We start from the raw sequence: 27,115 nt of genomic DNA, 5'->3' as shown, positions 1-27,115 counted from the left end.
GCTGAAGGTTGAGGGAAGATTCTCCCATTGGAAGCTGCCAATCATTACTTTCCTCATGAATACAAGATGGAGGATGATGGTTTATTAAAAATACATAATTTCCTCACTGTATGTCTTAAAAGGCAAAATACAATGAAAACATTAGTCAAGGAAAAGGTCATGTGTTAAGGAATACTGTAGGCACGTATTTGCATCATGCAAATGGCACACAGAAAAATAAGGCTACTTCACAAGAAGGAAAGATAAATTACCAGACTCTAAAGGCAATAGATGTCAGTAAAGTTTCTGAAAAACACAAAACCTCAGTTTTTTTTAAAAGTGGATTACTGTATAGACATATTTATTTTAGCAGCTTTATTAAAATTTAATTTATAAAGATAGGAATCTTCACATAAAATGTATACAACTTGATGAGTTAAGAGAGTGGCATAATTATTTACAACAATCACTAAAATCAAGTTAATAAACCTATGAACTCCAAAGTTTTTGAAAATTATTTCTTCTTCCTTTTAAAATCTAAAAGTGTAAGGTTTCAAACAACATACCTCTAGAACTTTTCTTTATATTACCTAAACTTTGGACCCATTAGATAATGGCTTCTAGTTACCTTCTTGATGATCCTCGGAAAACTGCTCTCTAAACTCCACTTCTCACCTACCTCATATAATTTTATATGTGTAGTATTTGCACTTCTGTGATGTACATGTTTTATGCTGTACAGTGTTTTATATGTTCTCAATCATGGCTGTATTTCCTTCCTTTCTAATGTTAAGCAATATTCTTATTTTTATTAATTTATTTATTTATTAAAGATTTCTGCCTCCTCCCCACCACCACCTCACATTTCCCTCCCCCTCCCCCAAAACACCCTCCCTCATCAGCCCTTAGAGCAATCAGGATTCCCTGCCCTGTGGGAAGTCCAAGGACCACCCACCTCCATCCTGGTCTAGTAAGGTGAGCATCCAAACAGCCTAGGCTCCCACAAAGCCAGTACGTGCAGTAGGATCAAAACCCAGTGCCATTGTTCTTGACTTCTCAGCAGTCCTCATTGTCCGCTATGTTCAGCGAGTCCGGTTTTATCCCATGCTTTTTCAGACCCAGTCCAGCTGGCTTTGGTGAGTTCCCGAGAGAACATCCCCATTGTCTCAGTATGTGGGTGCACCCCTCATGGCCCTGAGTTCCTTGCTCGTGCTCTCTCTCCTTCTGCTCCTGGTTTGGACCTTGGGGTTGTGGTCTGGTGCTCCAATGTGGGACTCTGTCTCTGTCTCCTTTCATCGCCTAATGAAGGTTAATATCCAGGAGGATGTCTATATGTTTTTCTTTGGGTTCACCTTCTTATTCAGCTTCTCTAGGATCACGAATTATAGGCTCAATGGTGGGAATGCAAACTTGTGCAACCACTTTGGAAAGCAATGTGGCGGTTTCTCAGGAAATTTGGGATCAAACTATCCCTCGACCCAGCAATACCACTCTTGGGAATATACCCAAGAGATGCCCTATCATACAACAAAAGTATATGCTCAACTATGTTCATAGCAGCATTGTTTGTAATAGCCAGAACCTGGAAACAACCAAGATGCCCTTCAATGGAAGAATGGGTGAAGAAAGTATGGAATATATACATATTAGAGTACTACTCAGCAGTAAAAAACAATGACTTCTTGAATTTTGCATGTAAATGGACAGAAATAGAAAACACTATCCTGAGTGAGGTAAGCCAGACCCAAAAAGAGGAACATGGGATGTACTCACTCATATTTGGTTTCTAGCTAAGCAATATTCTATCATGTGTATATGGCATGTTTTCTTTATCCACTCACTTGTCAATGTACATTTAAGTTGATTTCATATCTTGGATAATGTGAATGATGCTTCAGAGAATGTGAGAATATTAATCACCCATCAATACTTTGATCCCATTTTCTTTGGCTATGTATACAGGAGTGATATTCTCCGGTAATATGGCAGCTTTCTTGTTAACTTTAAAGGTATCATAAGTTTATATTCTCATCATATATGGTAATTTACTCAAATCATCACCAATAATTTTCTTTTTAAAACATAATGGCTATCATAGCAGTTAAAAGGTGAAAATAGTATAGTTGCTTTACACTTCTCTGTTAATTTATGATGATGAGCACCTTTTTACATCATGGTTGGTCAGTTGTGTACTTTTGCTGGAGAAATATCTATTCAAATCCTTTTAGAAGTAGTTTACTTGCCTTTTAAATACCAAACTGTAAAAAAAAAAAAGCTCTACTTCAGCATACTAACAAGAAAATATCTAAAAGGATAATTAAGAAAAATTCCACTTGTAATGCTATCAACAAGGATAAATATATAAGAATATGCTTAACAAAAAGATTTGCATGTTGCTTTATAAAACATTGGGATAAACTAACTGAGACACAAGCATAATATCTTATATTCATGGATTGGAAAAGTGAGGTTGTTAAAATGTCCTTACTACCACCAAACAACATGCATATTTAATGCGATTTTCATCTTGATATCATTTTAATGGAAGTACTATAAAATTCTAAAATGTAAATGAAAGCACAGAATACCATGAATGCCTATTGCCATCTTAAGACAAATGAAGTTGGTGGCATCACACCCTCTGTCTTTAAAATGTAGTACAATGTAATCACAATCTCTTTTTCAAATTTTATGTGTGCTACTTTGTACATTTGAATTTCTATATAAATTTTCTATATAATGTTTCTGTTAAGATATTAATAGAAATTGTATTGAATCTAAATACAATTTTTCATAACTCTGTGATCTTATGTTGAATTTTTCCACCCAGGACACAAAAGCATTCTCCCTTTATTTATATTTTCTTAATACCTTTCAACAATGTTATATAATATTTATGGTATAAAACTTTTATTTGTAATATATTTACACCTCATTATTTTACTCACAGTGCAATCAATGAGAATTGTTTAAGTTTGAACATCAATTGTCAATTTAGAACTATTTCTCTGGCTATTTTAAAGATATCTCCATTCACATTAGCTTACTTGTTACTGATCTCTTTCTCTTTGTTGTGGTGGATATTTTTTTGAGCCTCATCATAATGGCAAGGTGTATGAACATTATTTATTCAAACAATTTTTTTATAACACCTTCTTTTTTATACTTTCTTCCTGGAATGCCAACACACCCATTTTAACATACTGAATATTTTTCTGAAGGACTCTGCATTCTTCTTTATTTTCCATATTCTTTTATTCTCTTTATTCTAAAGATTTGATAATTTCTATTTATCATGTTTACTGATTCTTTTATCCATCAAGTCTTCCCTTAAACTCATAAAATTATTTATTTAAATTATTATGCTTTTCAATTCCAAAAGGTCTGTGTGAGCTTTTATTTGTTGTTATTGACATTATATGATTTTGCTTTAGACATAACTGCCTTTCCTCATGTGATAGTATTTACTAATAAGATAAGATAATTTGATTCTCTTCTATTAAGTGTAACACCTTGGTCAGTTCAGAAATAATCTCCTCTGTTTGTTCTCTCAGTAATGGTTCAGAGATTCCCCATCTCTTTGACTCTTTTATCCATTTGCTCTTGAAAATTTTACATTTAAAATAACATACTGAAACAACGTTTTGTTTCCTCTTTTCCGTTTTTCTCCATGGGCTGTTTATCTTAAAGTTTTAACAACTTTTTAGTATGAATTCTGTGGGATTTGTTTTTCTGTATTATACAGCCAATACTATGTCTTCTTTGTTAAAAAATACAGAAATAAAATTGTTTTATGCCTATAGTCTCAAAAGTAAACACAGTTTCATTGATATAAACCAATATTTGCTCAGCAATCATCCTAAAGATAGTAGGACATTCAAGCTCTGCCTTTAGTACCCAGCAGAAACAATGATAAAATCACAACATAAATGGCAAGGTAGTATCTTATTTCGTTTCAAAGGTAATAAACACAAGTAGGAACACGGGGGATTGTTATGCAGCATTTAGTTGACAGGTTTACTTAATTGGTCAATTTTCTATTCAAATCACTTTTATTTTCTTTTGTCTAGTATAAAGGCTGATTGGCATGCACACACCAACGAAATCAGTAGGAGAAATGGTTGTTTTTGTCATTAAAGAACTCTGACCATTAAAAATAATTATAAAGTTAGAATCTATCTCTTAGATGCAATCCTAATCAGGTTCTGTATCTCAAATATCCCACAGAGTTACAACACCATCAACAATAACAGAAAATTAATCTAGTAATGAAAGCCATTATAGAAATTACAAAGAAATCTGATTTTAATTCATCTTTTTAACCCTGAAGAACAGTGATGGCATATTTTTAACTGTTTCAGGATTCTTTCTTCTCTGAAACTCTCCACAACTGATACCTATATTTGGAGATTGATACATTCTGGTACACACTTTTTTCCAATAAACTATAACTCTTTGTTTACTCTCCTTTTACTTGGTAATCTCAAGTCTTGTTTCCTTCTTTATGTTTACATTTTTATTAGAAAAAAATCATAAATATGTCATTACAGCTAGAATTCGCCTTAAACTCTAGAAGGACAAACCAGATAAGACATAGATGATGTTTTTTCACTGCCTAAAGCAGGTTCTAATATAGTATGTGAATACTCATTAATTTATTTATCTGTGCCATCTTTATTAGTTTCTTTTTTCACATATATAGACATGGTCATATGTAGCTATGATGGAAAAGCACAGACTGGTCAGAGTCACAGATTGTTATATAGTCTTGTAAACAGTGGCTAAGGTGGCTAATCATAGTTAAATATCTTAATCTGTTTTTGAGGTACAATATTACAGTTTATAAAGTGGATACAAGAATATTTTGATGTTTTACTTAATATTTTACAAAGTAAAGAGATGGGTAAGAACAACCTCCAAGAATAAGTTATTGGTAAGTGGAGAAATATCAGTAAAACTTTTAATGTGGTCACTTCCATGATGGAATCATGCAAAATGATTCTAATGTTGCTAAAATCTCTTTTTGTCTCACCTGTATTTACTTTTTAAAGCAGAATGTGATTGGGCACTGTATTTCCACTCACAAGCTTTGCTGAGTTACAAGTGCTACGGGAGGACTTTCGGCTCCTTCAGCCAATAGTTGCTGGAGCAGGAGCTGGAACCAAGCGCAGGAACCAAGAGAGCAAGCCAAGGCTTGCCACTCTTTTTTAAAGATAAATAGACCACGGCTCAGTGGGCTGGTATTTCAGCAGCTATTGGCTGAAGGAGCAGAAGGCTCCTGCAGCACAGTGGGCTTGTACTTCAGCGGCTATTGGCTGAAGGAGCGGAAGGTCCTCCTGCAGCATACAAGACCTAGGGAAGCTTGGGATTTTGTTCTTGGTACTTTGAAAAACAAGGCACATGGGGAATTCCTGTTATTTTAACTTGTGTACTTACGTATAAGACTAGTACATGCAGAATTAACTATAGGGGATGAAAAAATTTAAGCTGAAACTTAAGGCATCTTAATTTTTTTCCTTTTAAACATGAAGTTATATCTTAGAACACCTCCAAGTGAAATTATTTGGTCTAATAAGGAATCCAGCTTGACAGCTAAACACTTCAGACCACAAAGTTAATAGGTTACATTACATTTTACAACAAATGTTCACCCAACCTCTTGAATCAAACCTATAGCAGCACAGTATCATACAAGTAGAAAGAAATTTTATCTTCCCTTTAGTTTTCATGCCACACTGATGTTTTAAATGTCAACAAAAATAAACGAAAGTCCTGGGAAATATATAATCAGAAGGAATGAAAGTAAGCATCAAACATAGAGCTCTGATGAAGCTTACTTAGTCTACTTCTTCCATGCGTGATGTGTCATCATTTCCTTCCAGGTGTGGCATTACTTCAGTTACAGCAGCACTGGTATCATCGACAGTAGGATCATCTTTAGCAATACCTAGACCATCTTGATGATCCTGTAGATCCTGTTAGTGTGTGTCTGGGGAACTTCCAGACTGAAGCCAGAAGACAGGAGTGCAGTTTCATACGGCAAGATGACCAGATCATTCACAGCCTCTGCCTTTTGCCAGAGGGTTTCAATAGTGGAATGATCAGGGTTTTATCTCCAGGTGCTTCTTTGCTGCCATGTAACCCATCGTTGGGTTGTCTCTGAGGGCCTGAACTTTCATGGTTCTTTCCATGTTTGCTGTCCAGCCATATGTACTTGTGACAACACAGCATGGGAATGCCACCTTTTTTTTTTTTTTTTTTTTTTTTTTTTTTTTTTTTTTTTTTTTTTTTGGTTTTTCGAGACAGGGTTTCTCTGCAGCTTTGGTGCTTGTCCCGGAACTAGCTCTTGTAGACCAGGCTGGCCTCGAACTCCCAGAGATCCACCTGCCTCTGCCTCCCAAGTACTGGGATTAAAGGTGTGTGCCACCACCGCCTGGATTCAACCACCTTTTTAACCCTTTTCTACAAAATATCCTTCATAATTTTGTGGAGGATTTCAAATTTTGTCTTTTGTTTCTTCCTAGTTTTTTCTTCTCTTCATCTCTGGAAGTTCCAATCCTTCTTTGGTAACTGACACCAATGTCTTGTCTTCAAACTCCATCAGTTGTTGCACACAATATTCATCATTGGGTGCAATCATATAGATTACTTCTAAGCCATGCTTTCAGAGAAGTTCCACAAAGGCCTAATTAGCAACTTTGTTCTTGGTCTCACCTGTAATAAAGTAGATGAGCTTCTGGTTTTCCTTCATTCTGGTGCAATAGTCTTTGAGAGAAACCATCTCGTCTCCAGAAGCAGATGTGTATTATTGCAACAGTTCTGACAGTTTCTTCTGATTTTGAGGCTCTTCATGAATTCCAAGCTTTATATTTTTTGAGAATTGATAATGAAACTTCTTGTTGTTCTCTTTATCTTCTGCCAGTTCATTGAATAGTTTTAAACATTCTTAACCAAACTCTTTCTGATAACTTTAAAAATTTTGCTTTGCTGCAACATTTTATGGGAGATATTTAGAGGAAGATCCTCAGAATCCACCACTCCTCTAATGAAATTCAGATACTCAGGGATTAACTCCTCACAATTATCCATGATGAAAACTCTGCGCACATTCAACTTGATGTTGTTGGGTTTTTTTTTCTTTCTGTTTTCAAACAGATCAAAAGGAGCACGTTTTGAGACAAAAAAGGAGGGCCTGACACTCCAATTGCCCTTCAACAGAAAAATGTTTTACTGCCAAATGTTCTTCCCAATCGTTGGTTAAGCTCTTGTAGAACTCTCCATATTCTTCATTAGTAATGTCATCAGAATTTCTGGTCCAAACAAAAAGGCTTTGTTTTGTTTGAGCTCTTTCTGATCAATGTACTTTTCCTTTCTCTTCTTGGCTCCGTCCTTCTTTTCTTCTTTTAAATCAGAACCAACATCATCTATTTCAGGTTTGTCATCAGACTCCTTTTCTTCTTTTTCTTTCTCTTCCTCTTTCTCTTCCTTTTCTTCAGCTTCATCATCACTGACTTCCATATCATGTTCCTTCTCCACGAAGAGAGTAGTGGGATAGCCAATAAATTGAGAATGTTTCTTCACAATCTCTTTCATTCTCCTTTTCTTCAAGTACTCAGCTTGGTCTTCTTTCAGGTGTAAGATGACCTTTGTTCCAAGACTGATTGGCTGGCCTGTGTCAGTCCTCACTGTGGACGATCCCCCATGCTGAGGGTCACCAGGCATATTGCTCATCATCATTATGTTTGGTGATCATAGTTAATTTCTCAGCGACTAAATATGCAGGGTAAAAACCAACACCAAACTGGCCAATCATAGAAATATATGCACCAGTCTGAAAAGTCTCCATTAAGGCTTTGGTGCCAGATTTGGCGATAGTACCAAGGTTATTGATCAAGTCAGCTTGGTCATTCTATTTCCAGTATCCACAATGGTAAGGGTTCGATCTTGTTTGTTGGGAATAAGATTAATGTGTAGCTCCTTCCCAGAGTCTAGTTTACTAGGGTCTGTCAGACTCTCATATCTGATCTTGCACAGTGCACGTGATGAATTTGAAATGAGCTCACTCAGAAAGATCTCTTTGTTTGAATAGAATGTGTTGATGATCAAGGACATCAACTGGGCAATTTCTGCCTGAAAGGCAAAAGTCTTGACCTCTTCTTCCTCCATTCGTTGGTCCTGGGACTGTGTTTCCTCAGGCATCTTTGCTGAGTGACCACGCATGAAACGTGACTAGCCACACCATGACACTGAAGCAACTAGCTAAAATGTCTTAAGAGACTTGAGAGATGACTCAGAAGTTAAGAGGACTTGCTGTTCATGCAGAGGACCAGAGTTTAGTTCCCAGAATCCCAGTAATCATGTCAGATGCTACCTCCTCTAACTGCAGCTTCGGGGAATCTAACAACCTCTTCTGATCTCTACAGGTATCTGCATACATGTGCGTGCATGCACATACACACACAAACACACACACATACACACAAAGAATAAATAAAAGCAAAATCTAAATGAAAAAGTTCTCTTTTTAACTTCTAAGTTCTTCATTAGGAAGAGAATTATTCCGTCACAATAGATTTTTGGTAGAACAGGAATTATCAGTGCTTGGGGACTTTCCAAAACTCAATGAAATGATTCCTAATGATATTCTGCTACACTCATATATTGTTGCGTCTTGTCAAAAAAGAGGCTTCCTCTGGCATCAGATGGTAGCACATTCTGTGTCTCACAGCCAGACATTTTGTAGAGAAAGTGTTTAAACTGAAGGTCTCCATCATGTCCCTCCCATCAGAGACGGTAAAACCCTGCAGAAGAGGGGGAGGTAAGACTGTAGGAGTCAGGGAGATGGAGGACAGCAGAAGCACATGGCCCACTGAATCAACTAAACAGGGTTCATATGGCCTCAAAGACACTGAAGTGGCAAGCATGGGGACTGCACGGGTCTAGATCTACATATATGTCATGGCTGTTAGCTTGAAGTTCTTGTGAGAGTCCTAACAGTTGGAGGAGGTGTACCTCTGATTCTTTTGTCTGCTCTTGAGACTCTTTTCCTCATTTGAGGGTTGCTTTGTCCAGCCTTCATATGAGAGATTTCACTATGTCCTATTATATCTTGTGAAGACCTGTTCTTTTCTAAAGAGGGAAACAAGGGGCGGTGTTGGGGGGACAGGAGAATTGAGCTGAGAGGAGTGGAAAGAGGGGAAACAGCAGAGAGGGTGTATTGTGTGAGTGAAGAACCTATTTTTAATTAAAAAGCAAAAGAAAGAGTGCTGTTCCCAGCCTTTATCAAGGAAGCTTCTGTTCACAATCAACGATGGTAATACAGAGACCCAGGGATGCTGACTCTACTGAGAAAATGTGACAGTTGAATGTTCAGCTAAGGGATAGCTGGGTACTCCACAGTCTTAGTCAATGCATTTGGCCACTTTGTGGGTCTCTGTGTTAATCTGTATACTGTATAAGGAAGGAACTCGATATGCTGTAAAAGGAAGCTTCTCTCAGAAGAATTGAGAGATGTTATCTATAATCTATGCATATGAAGATAGATGGAAGTTTAATCATATGTCTACTTGTCAAATCACAGTAGTAGAGTCTGCAGAGTGCTTCTGACCTTCTAGTCACAAGATCATGGCTGGATTATGAGGACAGACAAGAGTTTCATCTTGTGGAGCAGGCCTCAGATCTAGTCAGCAGGTTGCTAATGCTGCAGCGTTCATGTCATCATTCCAAGTGGTAGTATCCTTCCAGGCCACTCGGGATTGCAGTGCAGTGCTCACAGTTTAATAGCAGAGTTGATTAGACTCCCCTGGTAGTGTGCACAGTACCTTCCAGCATAAAAATGTCCAGCATAAAAATGTCTACCCAGCGCTCACCTTCCTGGACATAGATAGAAGACCTTCGTCTTCCCGCAGGGCAGAGAATTTGGACTGCTCTTCAGTATCGAGAGGGAGGGGGAATGGTGTGGGGGGAGGAGAAGAGGAGTGGGGATAGGGGGAGGGGACTGGGGGGAGGGGGCAATATCTGGGAGGAGGGGAGGGAAATGGGAAACGGGGAGAAGGTGGAAATTTTAATTAAAAAAGAATAAAAAAAAATAATGTCTACCCAGTACAGACGAAGCTTCTAGTTCAATACCAGCTTGATTTCTCTGTGTTTCTTGACATAATTAAATGAAATATTCTGCAACAGGTTTTTTTCTATCAATCCCTTTAAGTTAACCAAGAGCAAGGGCAGTGGCCTCTGATATTTGGGAATCTATTTTACCTTATCGATTAACTATTTCAAAAGCAGTAACCCGTATCTCGCACTGTTCTGCCCTGATCATAACTGTTTTAATACATTTGCTACTATTGTTGAAAGAATGAATTTACTCTATTTCACATGTAAGGGTGTTTTGCCTCTTTATGTAATTGTTCATTACATACACTCAGTGCCTGAAGAGGCCAAAAGAGAGCTTTTGTTCCTCTGAGACTAGAGCGGCAGATGGTTGTTAACTACTGGGAACCGAACCTGGGATCTCTGCAAGAGTAACGAGTGCTCTTAACAACTGAAATGTCTATTTATCTCCTCACTATCTTTTAAGTTGATTTATTTTTGTTTTTATAAAATCCTAAGGTGCATCATTAAGTTATGTATTTGAGGTACCTCTGAATTTTGAAATATATATTTAGTATTATATTTCTTATTAAGACTACATCATACACCACAGATTTGGAAAAGTAGTGTTTTATTTATTTAATTTTTTTTGAGACAGTGTTTCTCTGTAGATTTGGAGGCTGTCCAGGAACTAGTTCTGGTAGACCAGGCTGGCCTCAAACTCAGAGAGATCTGCCTTCTTCTGTTACCCGAATGCTGGGACCAAAGGCATGTACCACCACTACCTGGCTAGGAGGTAGTGTTTTAATTTATATTCAATATGAAGAATTTCTTATCAAATTTAGTGATGTTGACTGTGTAGACAGTTTGAAAGAAATGCATTTTGGGAAAGTCATTTGAACATATTAAAAGTTTTTCTTATTTCTTAGAACATGGAAATGGTATTTCACTCAAGTATAATTTGGTTATGGTCAGCACTTTTTCTAGATTAAGGGTAAATTTTCTGAATTTTGTGTACATCTTGTCTTGCTATATACCCTTCTATATTTATTCACCTGTGAATTTTAGCTCAGATTCTTTAAAATTAGCTTCATATTTAGACAATAGAAAAGAACAGAATGTAAGATAATTTCAGATTTCTCTATTATCTACTCTTATTCCAAATCTTAAACAATTAATTTGTATACATGTAAAAACAGCCATTTTGACAAGTCTTCCAAAAAAAATCGAGTCATTTCTTATGGAAACCATGGCCCTATCTGTATGAAATCCTATCCCATCAGGATAGGATTTATATATAATGTTTAATAAATATATAATATTTATATAACATTAATTAACTATCAAAAATAGAAAATAACAATAGTTGAAGCAAACCATCTGGGAGACATATAATAATACTTGGCAAGTATTTTTATTTAATAGAAAGAACCAATGCACATAGTACTGGAAATGATAGTACTTTTTAAAAAAAATCTATTCTACTCTTGCATTTAGTTCAAAATCATATTGGCAGAGTTTCTAAATGAAATGAAGAAATTAGCATGATTTGATGAGTAAACATATTAGAAGTTATCTAAGAGACATTTTCAGCATCAGATAGTACAACAGCCTGCCTGGCTTTACTTGTCTGTTTTGTTCTAACCTGCTAAGTTGCAAAACTAAAATAAAATATGTCATAAAAGGATTAACTATGAGGCTAATTTTTCAGTCTTCTGATGAAGAATTATAAATGGCCTTGAAAGCTTTTCAAGAGTCATCAGGGAACAGATGGGAAGAGACTGGTTTCTCCAAGGGCACCTGGGAATAACTCTAAATTCTAACTGATCACCCCCCAAAATAGCTCTTCATCATATGAATTTAATCTAAAAACTCACCTGGCTGTATGCTAGATTAGTATGAAATAAAATTTTTAGTGTTATTAGTTATTTCATCCAAGTGTTTGGGTTAGGGTCTAGTTAGAATGATATAAATAAATATGGTACTTCTCTTACCACAGTGCCAAATTTTGCTATAAGCAAAAGATACTACATTTTCTTGTCTCATAAGTATACTATATTCTAGAGAGCACCTAAAAGGTTAACTGAATACATTTCACTATTTTAAAATTAGAAAGGAGAAAATCCAATGCTAGTTCTGTAGATCTATTCTAACATATGAATAGTGTCCACTGTAAAGGTTTAAATGTTCAGCTTAATTTCAATGTGAATGTAAATTCTCACTATTTGAATTAAGGAAATATATTGGCTGTTTACGACGTATCAACTTTTGTCTGAGTATTGTAAGTTTTATAGATAAAACAAGATACTACCTTACTTTCTGTATGTATGAATCACAATGCATGCACAAAACAGTATACTAAAAGAACAAAAAGGAACTGTAGAGGAAACACACTTGTTTCTACAAGGAAAGAGATCACAGTTTTATAATAATTGTGTCTGAGACATGACTATGTTTTTGCAGGAAACACACAATAGAAGGAAAGGAATTTCAAGCAAAGCAAATGAATTTGGAAATGCTAAAGAAAAATACAATATGATTTGATGATTTAGATGTATGATGAATTAGTTAAAGTGATGACTGACGTAACTGGAAAGCTAAGCCCAAGTTCAGCTCCCCTCTACTAAATGTGGCAAGCTAAGGCAAGTGGAAAATTAGAATGCAGCAACTGATGCACATATAACAGGCCAAAACAGAGACAGGAAATGCAAAATTTAATCTAGATTAAGGAGTGTGGATTTGTATAGACATTGTGATGATTTGAAAGAAAAATAGCCCCCAAAGGGAGTAGCCTTATTAAATGGTGTGCCCCTGATGGAATCAGTATGGCCTTGTTGGAGGAAGTGTGTCATGGTAGGGACAGGTTTGGGGGTCTCCTATGGTCAAGATACCACTCAGTGTCATCGTCCACTTTTGTTGCCTGATATCAACATGCAGCAGCTCCTTCTCCAGCACCATGTCTCCCCACATGCTGCCATGCTCCACATCATGGTGATAATGGACTGAACGCCTGACTAGTACGCTGCCATATCAATGAAATGTTTTCCTTTGTAAGAGTTGCTGTGGCCAAGGTGTCTTTTTACAACAATAACCCCCCCCAAATAATGCAGAAGTTGGTACCAGGGACTGGGGGAATCCTTTGATAAGCATGACCAGGTTCTCATTTGGAGAAATTAGGACTTTGGTACTTTTGGTTAGGAAAGCAGTGGAATGTTTTAGGTGTTGCTTAAAGGTATATACTAATAGGAACATGGAAGACAGTGGTGCAGAGTACAATTTGATGAAATTTATTTAGAAATAGGTTTGGGGGTCTTTACTTCGTCTCAATATAAAAAAACAATTTAAAATAAAGATTAATTAAAATGTATTCAGATCATGATATTATTCTTTATCTTTGGCAACTTTTGTGTATATATAATGTATGCATGAGAACTTTTGTGTCTGTATTATTATATGTCTTTATATTAGGCAGATCATGTGTAGGATGTAGTGACTCAGCCATAGAATTGAGTTTTCACTATTTGTCATTATAGTCTTATTTGGTAAATAAAGGCAAAGTCCTTCTTTATGTAATAACCACTAACATCCATAACTGGAATAAGAATTCCAAATCTAATGTATAAAGTTTCTGTGCACTCCAATTCCAACCGCACACACGTGCCTTCCAGTGTACTCGATAGATTCTAAGGGGAAGTTAAATGGTGATTGAATACAACTATTTTTTCTATGTTTTAGTTTTCTTTTAAATTTGAAGATATTTGACCTAAGCAGCTTTTCAAAATTGTAGTAGTAAATGTAGTTGAACAAATATTAAACAATACCATCATTTTAACAGTAAATTCCTGGGCATTGCTGTTAAAATTTTATCAACTACCTATCTTTCCTACAGAACACTTATTTATAATTGCCCCTTTTCACCATCGTTTTTGGAGAAAAAAATACTTGAAATTCAGCTTGCTAATGTTGGAATACACTGAAGATTTTCACATTAGGCTATCCTGTGTGATTTTCAATTTTTTTAATTTTACAACATTCTTTCTTCTCATTTTACATACCAATCCCAGTTCCTACTCTCACCTCCCCTTGCTCCACCCTGCCTTCCCCAACCCTACTTCTCATCCACTCCTCAGAGAATAATAGGCCTCCCATTGGGTGTCAACAAAGTCTTTTTGAGGCAACCCCCCATATCTAGACTAAACAAAGCATCCCATCAAAGAGAACCAGCTTCAAAATGCCAGTTCAAACGTGAGAGATAAATCATGGTGCCACTGCCAGTGGCCCCACAGACTGACCCAGTCACACAAAAGTCACCCACATTCAGAGGGCCTAGAGGGGACCAGAGAAGTGGGGAGGAGGAGATGAGGGAAGAGGATAGCTGTGTGATTTATTTTAAAACACAAGCTTGGAAGTTTAAAACAACTGAGAAGAAACAGAGAGCAACTGTATGCATCTTACTCCCTAAAAGAAACAAACAAAAAAAATATCTTTGTTGCTAATGATTAACTTCATGGACTTCTTGACCCAGTTTCTAATATCTTCTGAAATGACATGCTAGAAAGGACAGTTTCGTTCTGCTAAAACCCCCTGCTCCCTACCTCTTTTTCCTTTCCGACAGCTGTGTGCAGATCTCCTGCCACCGCAGACTCAAGCTTCCTAATTTCTCCTGGAGAATATTGGCATCTGTTTTTGAAGACTGTTGAATTATTTCTTCTCCAGTTGTATTCAGTGTTTTGACAACAATTTGCCGCTGTCCAATGCCATCCTGGAGTTCCTGTAAGCCACCAAGAAAGACAAAACAAAAATGAAACCCCAAGTCCTTTAACTTGAAAAACAAAGTTTAAACAACATGCTCCCATGTACAGTTCCACCGAGAGGGAGAAATGGAAAGGCTCACAGTGAAAGCTGCTCCACGAACTTGCTATGCCCACATCCAAAGGCAACAAGACAGAAAGACAACTTTCATGACAGTGAGAAAGCTCCTTCTCAATTCTGCTGGAGGGTTTGTTTTGTAAGCTTGTCAGCAAGAGGATGTTACCATGTCCTACAAATCAATTAGTTGGAAACCTTCTCAAGAGCAAATTCAATTTCTTGTCCCCACAAGGATGTTCTATGTTTAATAGTCTATGAAGCGTTGTAAAATTTAAACATGTACCAAGTATTTGGATTTCTTAGTTGGTTGTCAATATAAAGGTGAAAAAGGACAAACGTACTTTATCTATAGTATTTTTTAAAACCTTCTAGAGCTTTTTAAATAAAAGTAATTACTATATTAAAGGCATTTATTTCAAATTCTGTTTGCACCAATCTATTTTGCATTATAAAGCCACATAAAACTGAAAATTAACTGCTTTCAGGGCAACCCATCAAGAATTCTCTAATGTCTAGTAATAAATCTGAAAATAATCTATAGCTACCAGAGCAGTTTTATGAGTCATTGGTGGTGTCAACCTTTCATATATTCTACATTTTATCATAGATGAAATTTAAAAGAGTAAGGTATCAGAAAATTGTTCTATTAAGAAAGAAATGATTACAACCAAGTATGAATAAAATGAGAATGATTTTTTACCATTAAAAATACAAATTACATTCCCTTCTCTGTAAACCTATTTAAGAGATAATTTAGAATTTTAAAGGAAAATAACACATTGGCAAATCTGAAGTACAAAGTAAAAACTTGAGATAATTTCATATTAAAATCTAAATGGCTCCCAAATCCTTGTGTTACTAGCAATATTTTAGCAATACACAGATTATTCTTGCTCAGACATATGATTTAAATGATTTAATATTCACATATCCCTTTACTTGTTCATGCAATAACAGCTAGCTTCATAACAGATATTTATACATATCTACCAAGTCAAAGAATTAAAATTGATTTTAAACTTAATCATCTCTCTATAAGAACATCACTCATTCTTCAGTGCCAAACTATTTTATTAATCCAACTTTTACAGTTTTTATTTATTTATGTTTTTAATATGCACTTGTATTTGCTATCATGAATTTATGTGCACCATATAAGTGAATGTGCCTGCCAATGATAGAAGAGTGTATCAGATCACCTGCGAATAGAACCTGGGTCTGCTGCAAGAGCAATAGGTGCCCTTAACCACTGAGCTTCCTCTGTAGCTCCTACTAGTAGCTTTTTAATACAGTAATTTTGTAGTCTACTTCTTGCAATTAAATAACATCAAAAATCAGCAATAATGTTATCAAGGTCTTCATTTGATGGTCATGTCACAGCACAATAAAAATGAAAACATGCCTTCTTCAACTTTTACATGCTGTCTTGACCATACTCCTGACAGTACATAATACATGATGTATAAACATGTCATGTTCTCTTGCAACTAGCCAACCTGACTCATCAGTTACATTTCACACTTTTCTAGTTGTTCATATCGCCACTGTAGGCATTAGTAACTATTACTTGGTAGCAAGACACTAGTCTTAACAAACTGTGTCTGCATTCCTATTACAATAATAGGAATAAGGCCACTTTTTGTGTCTTACTCAGAATGCTCTATCTGGTGCATAAGAAGTTTCTTTCTGTTTTTTTTTTTGTTTGTTTGTTTGTTTTTTTTGTTTTTAGAGACAGAGTTTCTCTGTAGCTTTGGAGCCTGTCCTCCTGGAACTAGCTCTTGTATACCAGTCTGGCCTCAAATTCACAGAGATCCGCCTGCCTCTGCCTCCCGAGTTCTGGGATTAAAGGTGTGTGCCACCACCACCCAGCTGTATAAGAAGTTTCAATCAGTATCTGTTCAGTGACTAGATCTGTGAATTAAGGGAAATGCATACAAGAAAGGATGGAATATAGAAAGGCAAGAAGAATGAAAGAGATGAAAGGAAGCCAGCCCAATAAAACACAACACGATGGTATCATTGCAGCACTAAAAGAATCATAAAAGAAGACAGGCAGTGGTGGTGCACAACTTTAATACCTGCACTCAGGAGGCAGAGGCAGGTGGATCTCTGAGTTCAAGACCAGGCTGGTCTACAAGAGCTTATTCCAGGACAGGCACCAAAGCTACACAGAGAAACCCTGTCTTGAAAAACGAAAAGAACAAAAACATCAACAACAACCCCCCCCCAAAAAAAACAAAACAATACAAAAAGGTAGTATTCTAGCTGAAGAGATTAGAAAAAGTTGTACAGTTGTGAGTTACAATTTCTTATATACAATAAGACAGAGACATGAAGGTTCTTAATATATGATAAATCAGAAGAAGAATGAAATAATTATTAGGAAACGTACAAAAGAATTCTAAGGAAGTTTGGGAGTTGATAAATGGCTAGCACTTAGTCACATAGAGGTTCAGGGAGAGGAAGATGATATCAAAATGTAAGGACCTTTGTGGACAATCTAGTTCAGTAAATTTGTAGTCTACTTCTTGCAATTAAATAACCTGGGTTTTATATTGCTGTTATAAGAATGTGAGGGTAAGCAGAGTTATAACCATGGGTATGTATTGTGGATAAACAGAGTATATCTTATTTTATTATGGAGTTTGTAATTTATGGAAAGTCATTTGAAGACAACTCATTTTCTTGCTCTGTGTGGTGCCACTTCCCTGTCATCTCAGTATCTGCTAATTTGGAGGTGTAGGTGTAGGGGTCAAAATGTTTAAAGGCAGTCTGAGCTACATGAATCCTTGATTAAATAATAAAAATTGAAAGGGAAGGAAGAAAGGAGAGAGAGAGAGAGAGAGAGAGAGAGAGAGAGAGAGAGCCGTCCACTCTGAAAAAAATTCTACAAGTACCAAGCCTTTTGTGCTACTGAGGTAGTCTAAAGAAGGATGGACTAATGATGAGGCAGACAACATAGCCAAGTATAGGCACCTAGAAGATAGGTTATTGAAGCTAAACTAGAAATTTGACAAAGGATTAGGAAAGAAAAGCCTGGAAGTAATAGGAAATGTTCAATAAAATCACCAGGGTTTGGAAGCAACTAGAATCATGCAAACATGTGTGAGACTCCTGAAGGGAAAAGTTTTACCTACAAGGGTAAGCATGGAGGCAGTTAGAAAGCATTCTTAGATTTCATGTTTGTACTATCACATGCTGCTCAAAATTACTCAGATATTTGAAGCTCATAGTTTTAAAAATGCCCAGGACACAAGAACTTACTGGACTCAGTAATAATAAAAGATTCAGAATTATAGAAGATGACACAAATTTGAGAGGTACTGTGGAGTGACAAGAAAGAGTTTTAGGGAAAAAAAAGGAATAGATATTGTACAGTATGGTGTACTTGTATTACCAAATAAACATTTACTTATGAATAAATGATCATAATAAAATTTAAAATTATTAAAGGAAACTTATATAGAGCTAGTTAAACTGATGATTCTGCCTCGTCGGGTCTACAGAGGGACAGGGATTCTATATTTCTCACTCTCTCTAAGAGGAGGGGAATAGTACCAACACAGAGAAAGCTTTGCATAGTAAGGTTGCAAAGTAAATGTCATGAATCTTCTGTATGCAAAGAATTTTTGTATCTGGTCACAATGACAAAACCACTTCAGATTTCTTATGTCAAACACATCCATTGGTAGTCTTGATCTTAGTGCTGAATCTCCCAGCTGATGTCTATGGTGACTTTTACAGCTCAATTGTAGAACCAATTAAGGATTTTATTATTTCCATACTGCAGATAAGATAGTATTGTGTAGCTAAAAATGGAGTAATTACTTAAAATTATTATTTCTTAATCTCATTTATACAGAATCCTAAATCAAAGACTTTAGTTTTCTTTTTTAACTTTGCAAAAGAAGACCTCATTAAATACCATATTGAATTTGTTTGAGAAGACTTTGTATCCAAAAAGAAATATTTACAGTGTATGTTCTACTTAAGAAGAATTTTCAGTTATAAAGCATAAGAGAAAAAACGGATCAAACAGTAAATAAAAATTTTATTTGCTGTGCCATGCTTAGCTTATGAGGCAGAAAAAGATAGCATTCAATTTACATTAAACATGAAGTTTCAATAGCTTCATTCACACAATGAAAACCATTAATTTTAATTCTATAGTGTATACTTATTATAGGTACTGAATTATTCATTGGCAATGAACATTTTAAGGTTTGATATTAAATTAATATACAGTTGTCATTGACATCCTTATCTACTTTTGTAGCAATTAACATCTAGTTTTAATATTGGACATAATCATAATTAAATCTATTGGATTTTTCAACATAGTTAGAAAGCTTTGTGATTGATTCCAATATTTAAGCATTCATTCTTAATAAGGCGTGCATATCAAACTCCCCCAGGGAGCCTTTTCAAAACACAAAAGCCCCGATTTCCATGCCAAGCCTTCAGAATCAGAATCTCAGTGACCTGGAAGATGGGGAAATGATGGTGTTTAAAACTGATATGCCATGAAACAAAGGTGGGGGAAACTAACTGTAAATATACAAGGGCTATGTCTGGCTGATAACAATTGCGTTACTCTTAGTTTCTTTTTAAATCAAGAAGGGAACTGAAATTACAGAAAGCATCACTGTTACATGTCTAAGTTCTTTTAAGTCTTGTTAAATTGAGGGGAGGAAACAAATACAATGAAGGCAAAATGTGAATCATTTGGAGATGGAAGAATATGAAATAGAGAAACACTACTTTTTCTGTGACACATTGAATAAAATTTAGAAAAGACTACTTGTAAAATTTCCAGAGTCGTATGAAAATACAATGAATGGAAAATAAACAGTGGTAAATACAGAAAAGCAACGCACCAAAATGTAAAACACCACAGTTTTGAGAAAATGTACAATGCAATGTTACATGCACTATTTAGGAAATAAAATGAATTGTAAACTTCAAACTAAGGAATGAAATAGGTAAACAAGAGAGATAAAGTATGATTTGGGAGATAAAGATGAAGGCTGATGGAACAAAGCAACAGTATACAAAATTTCAGTGAGTGAATACCTAATTCTGCATCCTGTCACAGGGTTTCAGTCATTGGAATCTCGATTATTTTCAGGCAGGCTAATCATTGATTTAGTTTACTAATTGATGAAGAGAAAGTATGTAAGATAATGAACCAACAAATAGTTGTCAAAGAGGCAGGTGAATTTTGCTGTGTTTTACAACCTCATGCTGCTTTGTCTCTTTTATGTGCTATTGAAAATCATTTCCGTTGTTTTTCCCTGTTAGTTCCTACGATGCACACATTTGGAAAAATAGTTTGGGATCTGATCTCAAAGATGAAGAAAGTAAATTTATTTCCTGCCTTAATTCCTTAACGCGATAGTCACCACTGTCTTCAGAGATTCTAACATGCTGCATAACGTATCTTTCAATTTTTACCCAACAACGAATTTTTCACTGAATCAATCCAAAGAGGGCAAATTCCCAAAGTACAGAGGAGGCCCAGGGGCAGCGCATATTTGCTCAGTAATTTGTGGATTAGGTGATTCAGTCCTGGAGGCAGATGTAATGATCCTGCATGAGCAGCTGCAGAACCCAGTGAGAGAGGCTGAAAGATGGCCAAAGCTTCCTGCGCTTTTGAGGAAAGGCCAAGTTGAAAGCAAAGAGTCAAAAGTATAGCGTGTGAGACTGGAGACCAGGAAGGCTCCGAATGAGAAAAGCAAGAGTCAGGATTGATTACCTACTAATTTCAAGATCAAGTCCTCTTCCCCTATATGTTTTAGCAGCCTGCTGCTCTCCCATCCACCCACTCTCAACAGTTTAGCTCAAATTCCCAGGGAAAAGGAATGGCTTTCATTCTACCTTTTTGACTGGCGTGTTTTTAGGTCTTGACGATGATATTCATCTCCAGATTTTAAGTGTGCCTCGATTTAACTTTGGGGTAAAAGTCTGAAAGTGCTTTTACTAGTAATTTGCAAACTAAATCAAACCAAAGAGAGCCAGTCTTTGCAAATGAACATCAGAAAAATTTCTTAAATATCCCCTTAGCCTCTTCCTTCCCCTGGTCTCATTTTATTTCCAGTCCATTAAACATTTATTATGCTACATTAGTAAAATCAGTGAAACCACATGTATACTTTTTAATGAGTTTTCAATAGGAACTGGGGCTAGGAGGTGTTTCTTTAGATCTCATCTCGTAACCTCACTTTCCCTTGAGACACAAAGTAGGCATGTTCATTGGCGTATTTTGATCTTTGCTTGTGATAATGACTGTCATTAAAAGAATAAACTCATTTTAGAAACAGAATTAGACACTTTCCTTCCCAAAGCAAACAGCTTGCAAGTGAACTAAATAAAAAAATATGCGCAGTAGTAATTTATTATTATGAGACATTGAATACTATCTAATATCAAATTGTAATAAAATTTAACTTGCATGTATTCATCTCATTGGTATTATTGATATGTAATCATTATTATTATCTCTTAACAAAAATACCAAGCAAATTTATCATGAAGTACTTTAAGTACTACATGTAGGAAAGAGTGTGTGTGTTCATTTTCTCTTCAGTTTTAAACAGAAATTCAATGCAAACTGTTATCCAAAGAGATATCATGCTTACACCTACACATACTTTTCACTCACCAAAAACACCACACCCACACATTCACAGACACACACAACTTTTGCTTTTAAAGTTCTGAAACAGGGTCTTCTATTAAATCTGTTATCAAATCTGTGCTATTAAATCATATATGTTTTAAAGTCCATTTGTCTGTTTGATTGTTCAAATGTATTTTGTGGAGTATGTTACTATTCTATCATTCGCTAAAGTCAATTGAATTGCTTTAAAGAAAACTGTTGACATAAAGTACACAACTTTCAAATTAACTACGTTTTTCTTTGATCAAATCAATGCTAGGCTTTTCTAGGTTCACAGGTTTACTCAGTTCCTCTTGGGTTGGAAATCACTTGTGAGAACTTTAGGGAAAATGCCTGAGAACACTTCAAAGCAGTTTGTTTTTGTTTTTCCTCCATTTGTTCCGATTTGTTAAGAAAACAAATTGGCCTTTCTCTGCTAAAAGGCAGCTAGTGTTTGACAGACATGCTTGCTCCTTTGTTAAGTGGTCTTGGTTGCAGAACACATGATTTGGGTATACAATTTTTTTCTACATAATTGCTAGCTTGGTCTTCAGTACAGGTTAGATATTTCAACTTTGGACATATTTCATGTAAACAAAAATATCCTGGCTTTTATGAAAAGACTATTTGAAAGGAAAAATAAGTCATTTAAAACGTTCTCATTTCTTTCTAGAGTTATTATCAATTTGGAGCCACACAAGTATTTATTTTAGAAAAATTGGAAGCTAGAGCAGGATACAATATGTACAAATGTATTTATAGAAATAGTAATGCAATCATTTAAAATAAGGCAATATGTGAATAGAACAGAATAAGGACTAGAAATGTTTGCTTAAAATGTATACTTCATTGGTATTGTTTAATTTTAAATAAAAATACAGTATCAATTTAATTGTGGTGTGTGTGTGTGTGTGTGTGTGTGTGTGTCCACATGTAACAGAGAGCACATTTTGAGGACAGAGGACAACTTGATAGACTTGGTTATCTACTTCCACCATGTGAATTCTGGGTAAGAAACTCAGGTAGTCAGGCTCCTCCAAAAGCACTCTAACCAACTGAGCCATCTTGTTAGCTCTAGTTTATTTGTCAGTAAAAGCAAGAGTTTTATGTTCATATTTTCCAAGCATGTAAAACGTTTTAACTCTGTATTTTACTGTTTCCCGGGCACTTCCTATATGTCCAGAGTTATATTAGATGCTGATCACCCTTGCCTACAGGAAAAGCAACTGGCTAAAAAAAACCCTCTGGATCAAAAATAGGAAAATTATGGAATAGCCAATTTCAAAGCTAATTGAATGTGATAGCTTGCATTTGGGAAACTCTGTGTCTTAGTTAGGGTTTCTATTGCTCTGAAGAGACACCATGACCAATTCCTTTGCAATGCTTACAAAGGAAAACATTTATTGGGGATGGCTTACAGTTTCAGAGGTTCAGTCCCTTATCATCACTACAAGAAGCATGGTGGCATGCAGGTAGGCATGGTTCTAGAGAAGGAGTTGAGAGTTGTATATCTTGATCCACAGGTAGTAGCAGGAGACTGCCGCTCAAGGCCTAACTTGAGCATATAAGACCTCAAAGCCCACTTCCACAGTTACACACTTCCTCCAACAAGGCCAAAGGTACTTCAACCAGGCCCTACCTCCCAATAGCACCACTTCCTATCGGCCAAGCATTCAAACACATGAGGCTATGGGGCCATTCCTATTCAAGCTGCACATCATGGTTATAATGGAAATAAATCCATTTGTGGCATAAGAAGACAAAAAACTTACTTTGTACTGTTGACACGACTGGAGAAAAATATGTTATTTGGGCATAGTAAATGGGGCTGACAGGAAATCATCTACATAAAAGAAGTATTAAACAGACTCATCTCGTTGGATTTATATACCTCTGCATATATATAATACTAACTAGTAAAGTAAAAGAGGTCACAGATTTGAAAGTAGGAGAATGAGAGAACTGGGAAGGAGGACATCGAAGGAGAAAAGAATACAATTATATTTTAATTCAAAATTAAAAGTATATGCTATAAAAGTAGCAGTATTACCCAAATATATTTTTTAAATGCCTGAATATTTTCATAACCAGTTACATAGGAAAATGAAGGAAGTAATGTTGCAATTTTCCTCCTTGATATTATGTTTTACTGATATTTGATGGAGTAGACATTGATTAATATCATGGGTGGACAAAAGACATAAGGCTGAGAGGCAGTACAATAATACACAATATTTTTTTGTAAGAGGAGTCATTTAGAGACACTTACTATGTAACTCTAGCTGGCTCGAGACTTGAGATTTTCCTATCACAACTCTCTGAAATCAGGGGTTCCTGGCATACATTACAACCTCCACTAATATTCCATTCAAATATGCAAATATTATTTTCATAATGATGATGATTTTCTTACTATAACTTTCACTTATAAATTAATAATAATCAATGCTCAAAATGATTTCCAGCTAATGAGCTATGCAATCATACTTAAACCTGTACTTTTGATCAGCAACCTAAATATAATACAAGACAGCATAGCACCCAAGTAGATAAGTACAATGTTACATAATACAACTGGATTTTTTGAAAGCTACAAATTATCAGAAACGTGTGTGTGCAAGTGCATAATTACAATTCTCTCTGTCTCCCTCTGTGTGTGTGTGTATGTAAGAGAGAGAGAGAGAGAGAGAAGAGAGAGAAAGAGCGAGAGAGAGAGAGCGAGCGAGCGAGCGAGAGCGAGAGAGAGAGAGAGAGAGAGAAAGTTTAGCATGAAATTAGGATAAGAAACAAAGAATTTGTTTCAACTGTTATTGTAAATACCTTGAGGACAGTTTGTTTAGCATTTCTTTTGTAATGCAGTGTTAAATAGTGTTCAGCTCAGTAAATGATATAAAACAGGTTTGATTAAAAGAGAATGAACATGATATGATATCTAATTCTTTCTAATTTGTAAAAGGTTCAAAGTAAATTTTGGGAATTATATTATACACTAATACTGAAAAGCGACATTAAAGTCAGTTGAATTCTTTTCAAACCTTATTGTTTTCCACAAGTAAGTTATCAAGGAAAGGAATAGTTTCCCAGGACCTCGAAATGGAAAGACCAAGAAATTAGATAGAAAAGGTTTATAGAACCGATTTGTATGTTTAACATCTATTCATCGATTTTAAGTATTCAGTTTAGGTTAGGAAAGCTCTTAGGCAAATTAACACTATGCATCTAAACACGAATTGGGCATCATAGCAATGTAAAATCTTTTATACCTCTCCAAAGTTATAAAGCCATTAAATACAAGCTCATTTTAATTCAAATTCTAATTGCTGCTGTTGGGTTTTTTAATTTCTAACTCATTATCTATTGTATGTTTCCATTCCTGTGTTTTGTAGAATCTAATGAGAAAAGGCAAAGATAGCAGCAATTGTTGCCTGGGCATACACCCTGGAAACCCAAAGCATCAGACACAAAAGGATTGATTCTTTCTCTGCTATTAGCATCTTCTAAAATGTCAACAGTATGCATGATTGTGAACCTCATCCAAACCAAATGAATCCAGGAGAGTCAAATGACTGAGGACTTAAGAAAATACAGTGCCAGAACAGTCTCACTTATCCATGTGAATATCTAAATGTCCAGCAATAACTATAGTGGTGAAAATGAACTGGAACCGAACTGCCTTTCTTTTCAGTTTTATTTGTGGAAAGAAAAAGAGGCAATTATATAATGGAATAATTTCCTAAGGTTTTAGTTCTAGCAATGTGTTCCTCCTAAGGTAACACTCAGCATTAAACAATCTTTCCATTTAAGTAAAGCATCAAAGGAAATATTTTCAAGCCCATATTAACATCTCTTTTGAAAATGATTTTTATTGATTTGTTTGAATGACATATGAATTTTGTCAGTTACCTGTCTAGAAACTACAGAATCATATATTTGAACCCTGCACTTGCTTTTCCTCTGGCTACTGTTTGTATTATTGATACCCCTACAGTTCTTGCACAGTTGATTCCACTTGCACAAAATTTTTACGCACTCTGGTCATTTAGAGATATATCCTCCAAATTGTTTCCTCTCAAATTATTTATTCCTACAATATCGTATATAACCTTTCTAGATTAATCTTCCTGATAGATGAACAAAAAGAATGCTTATTTCCTTGCCTAGTAAAACTGAAATAACAGAGATAACATTCAGATCTTTAAGTCAGCTCTGTAGAAGATCTTTTCAGGCATGTGAAAGTGAGTTTCCAAGTCTACATGCGTGCTTCTACACAGGTGGTTCACTCCCATGCAATGGGGACACTCTGGTCATTCCTCACATCTTTACCCATTCTTTGTCATCCAATACACACAAACACAAATTTCTACTGTTATAATTGTTACATCCAGTGTACTAGACAAGGAGCTCCATGGAAACACAAAGTAACTGTTGCTTTCCCTTTGGTGCCTACTGTACCAGCCATGTGCCAGATACATGGTGGTAAACAGAAATAATTTCTTAAATGGATAAATGAAGGACACATCACAAATGCTTTTATATGAACAAATACTTATCTGTTTATTTTTATGAAATTCTACTGCAACACAGACTGGGTTTACTTTGTGGTGTTTTTTCTAAATCAATAACATCTAATATCTAAGGTTCCAATTCGAAGTTTATAATTGTACTCAAGTTTGCTAATATGCTTGTTGTAATGGTTTTTAAATTAAATATCTATGTGAATGAACCAATTGTTTTTACTGAATGTACAGATACTGTGTATATCGATAATACATGTGATAAAAATCACTATTAAAATCACCTCTATAGTTTTAAACATGTAGTGTTAATGACTAAAAGAGTGTTGTTAACAGCTGGTCAAAGAAAGTGAAAAACTTAAACACTTCATACTACTGATAAAGATGCTATGGCAGTGTTTCTATGAAACCATTATACTTTTCCTGAAAAGGAACACTGTATTTCAATAAACTTAGGAAAACAAATAAAATCAAAAGTAGGAAACTCCTTCTCAGACTCAAATTCCAGCTTGCTAAAATGAATTTAAAGTCACATAACTTTCATCAAACAAAATAAGTAAGGTACAATCTTGGACAGATAATCTGTATATGGATGCCCAATGGCAGAAGAAATGATGATTTATAGTGGCAGGTTGGGGAACAATATAAATTAAAACTATAAAATATTCTTTCATAGTTTATAAAATTGTGAAATGGCAATCACTGACCAGATCAAATCTTGAAAAGGTTAGAAAGTAAATAGAGCCCCGTTCAGCATTATAAAATGCCACAACCACTTTAGAAAACTGTTTGACAATATCTTATCATTTATATTAATTTCTGTATGTAATTGTTTATTTATAGAGATGGAGGACATGAAATATTACACAATTGGAAGTCAGAGGAAACTTTCAGGTGTCAATTGGTTCTCCACTTTCAGCATATGTTTTTCTGGGATCAAATCAGGTAATCAATCCTGGTAGTAAGCACCATTCCTCTCTGAGCCAATTTGTCGGCTCAATAGACA

The 27,115-nt window shown here is 35.5% G+C and overlaps 1 protein-coding gene and 1 pseudogene across 2 annotated transcripts in view; both read right to left on the bottom strand.

Moving 5' to 3' along the window:
- Dmd (dystrophin) overlaps nt 1-27,115 on the bottom strand; it is a 2,258,623-nt gene that overhangs the window by 851,612 nt on the left and 1,379,896 nt on the right. For both annotated transcript variants that reach the window (XM_057760244.1, XM_057760245.1), the window contains one exon: nt 14,664-14,839. In XM_057760244.1, coding sequence (XP_057616227.1) covers nt 14,664-14,839 — 176 coding nt within the window. The remainder of the gene's footprint in view (nt 1-14,663; nt 14,840-27,115) is intronic.
- Nucleotides 5,817-8,178, bottom strand: LOC130868015 (heat shock protein HSP 90-alpha-like; annotated as a pseudogene).

This window comes from Chionomys nivalis, chromosome X, assembly GCF_950005125.1.
Source record: "Chionomys nivalis chromosome X, mChiNiv1.1, whole genome shotgun sequence".
Taxonomy (NCBI): domain Eukaryota; kingdom Metazoa; phylum Chordata; class Mammalia; order Rodentia; family Cricetidae; genus Chionomys; species Chionomys nivalis.
This window is presented reverse-complemented; position numbering and strand designations above follow the sequence as displayed.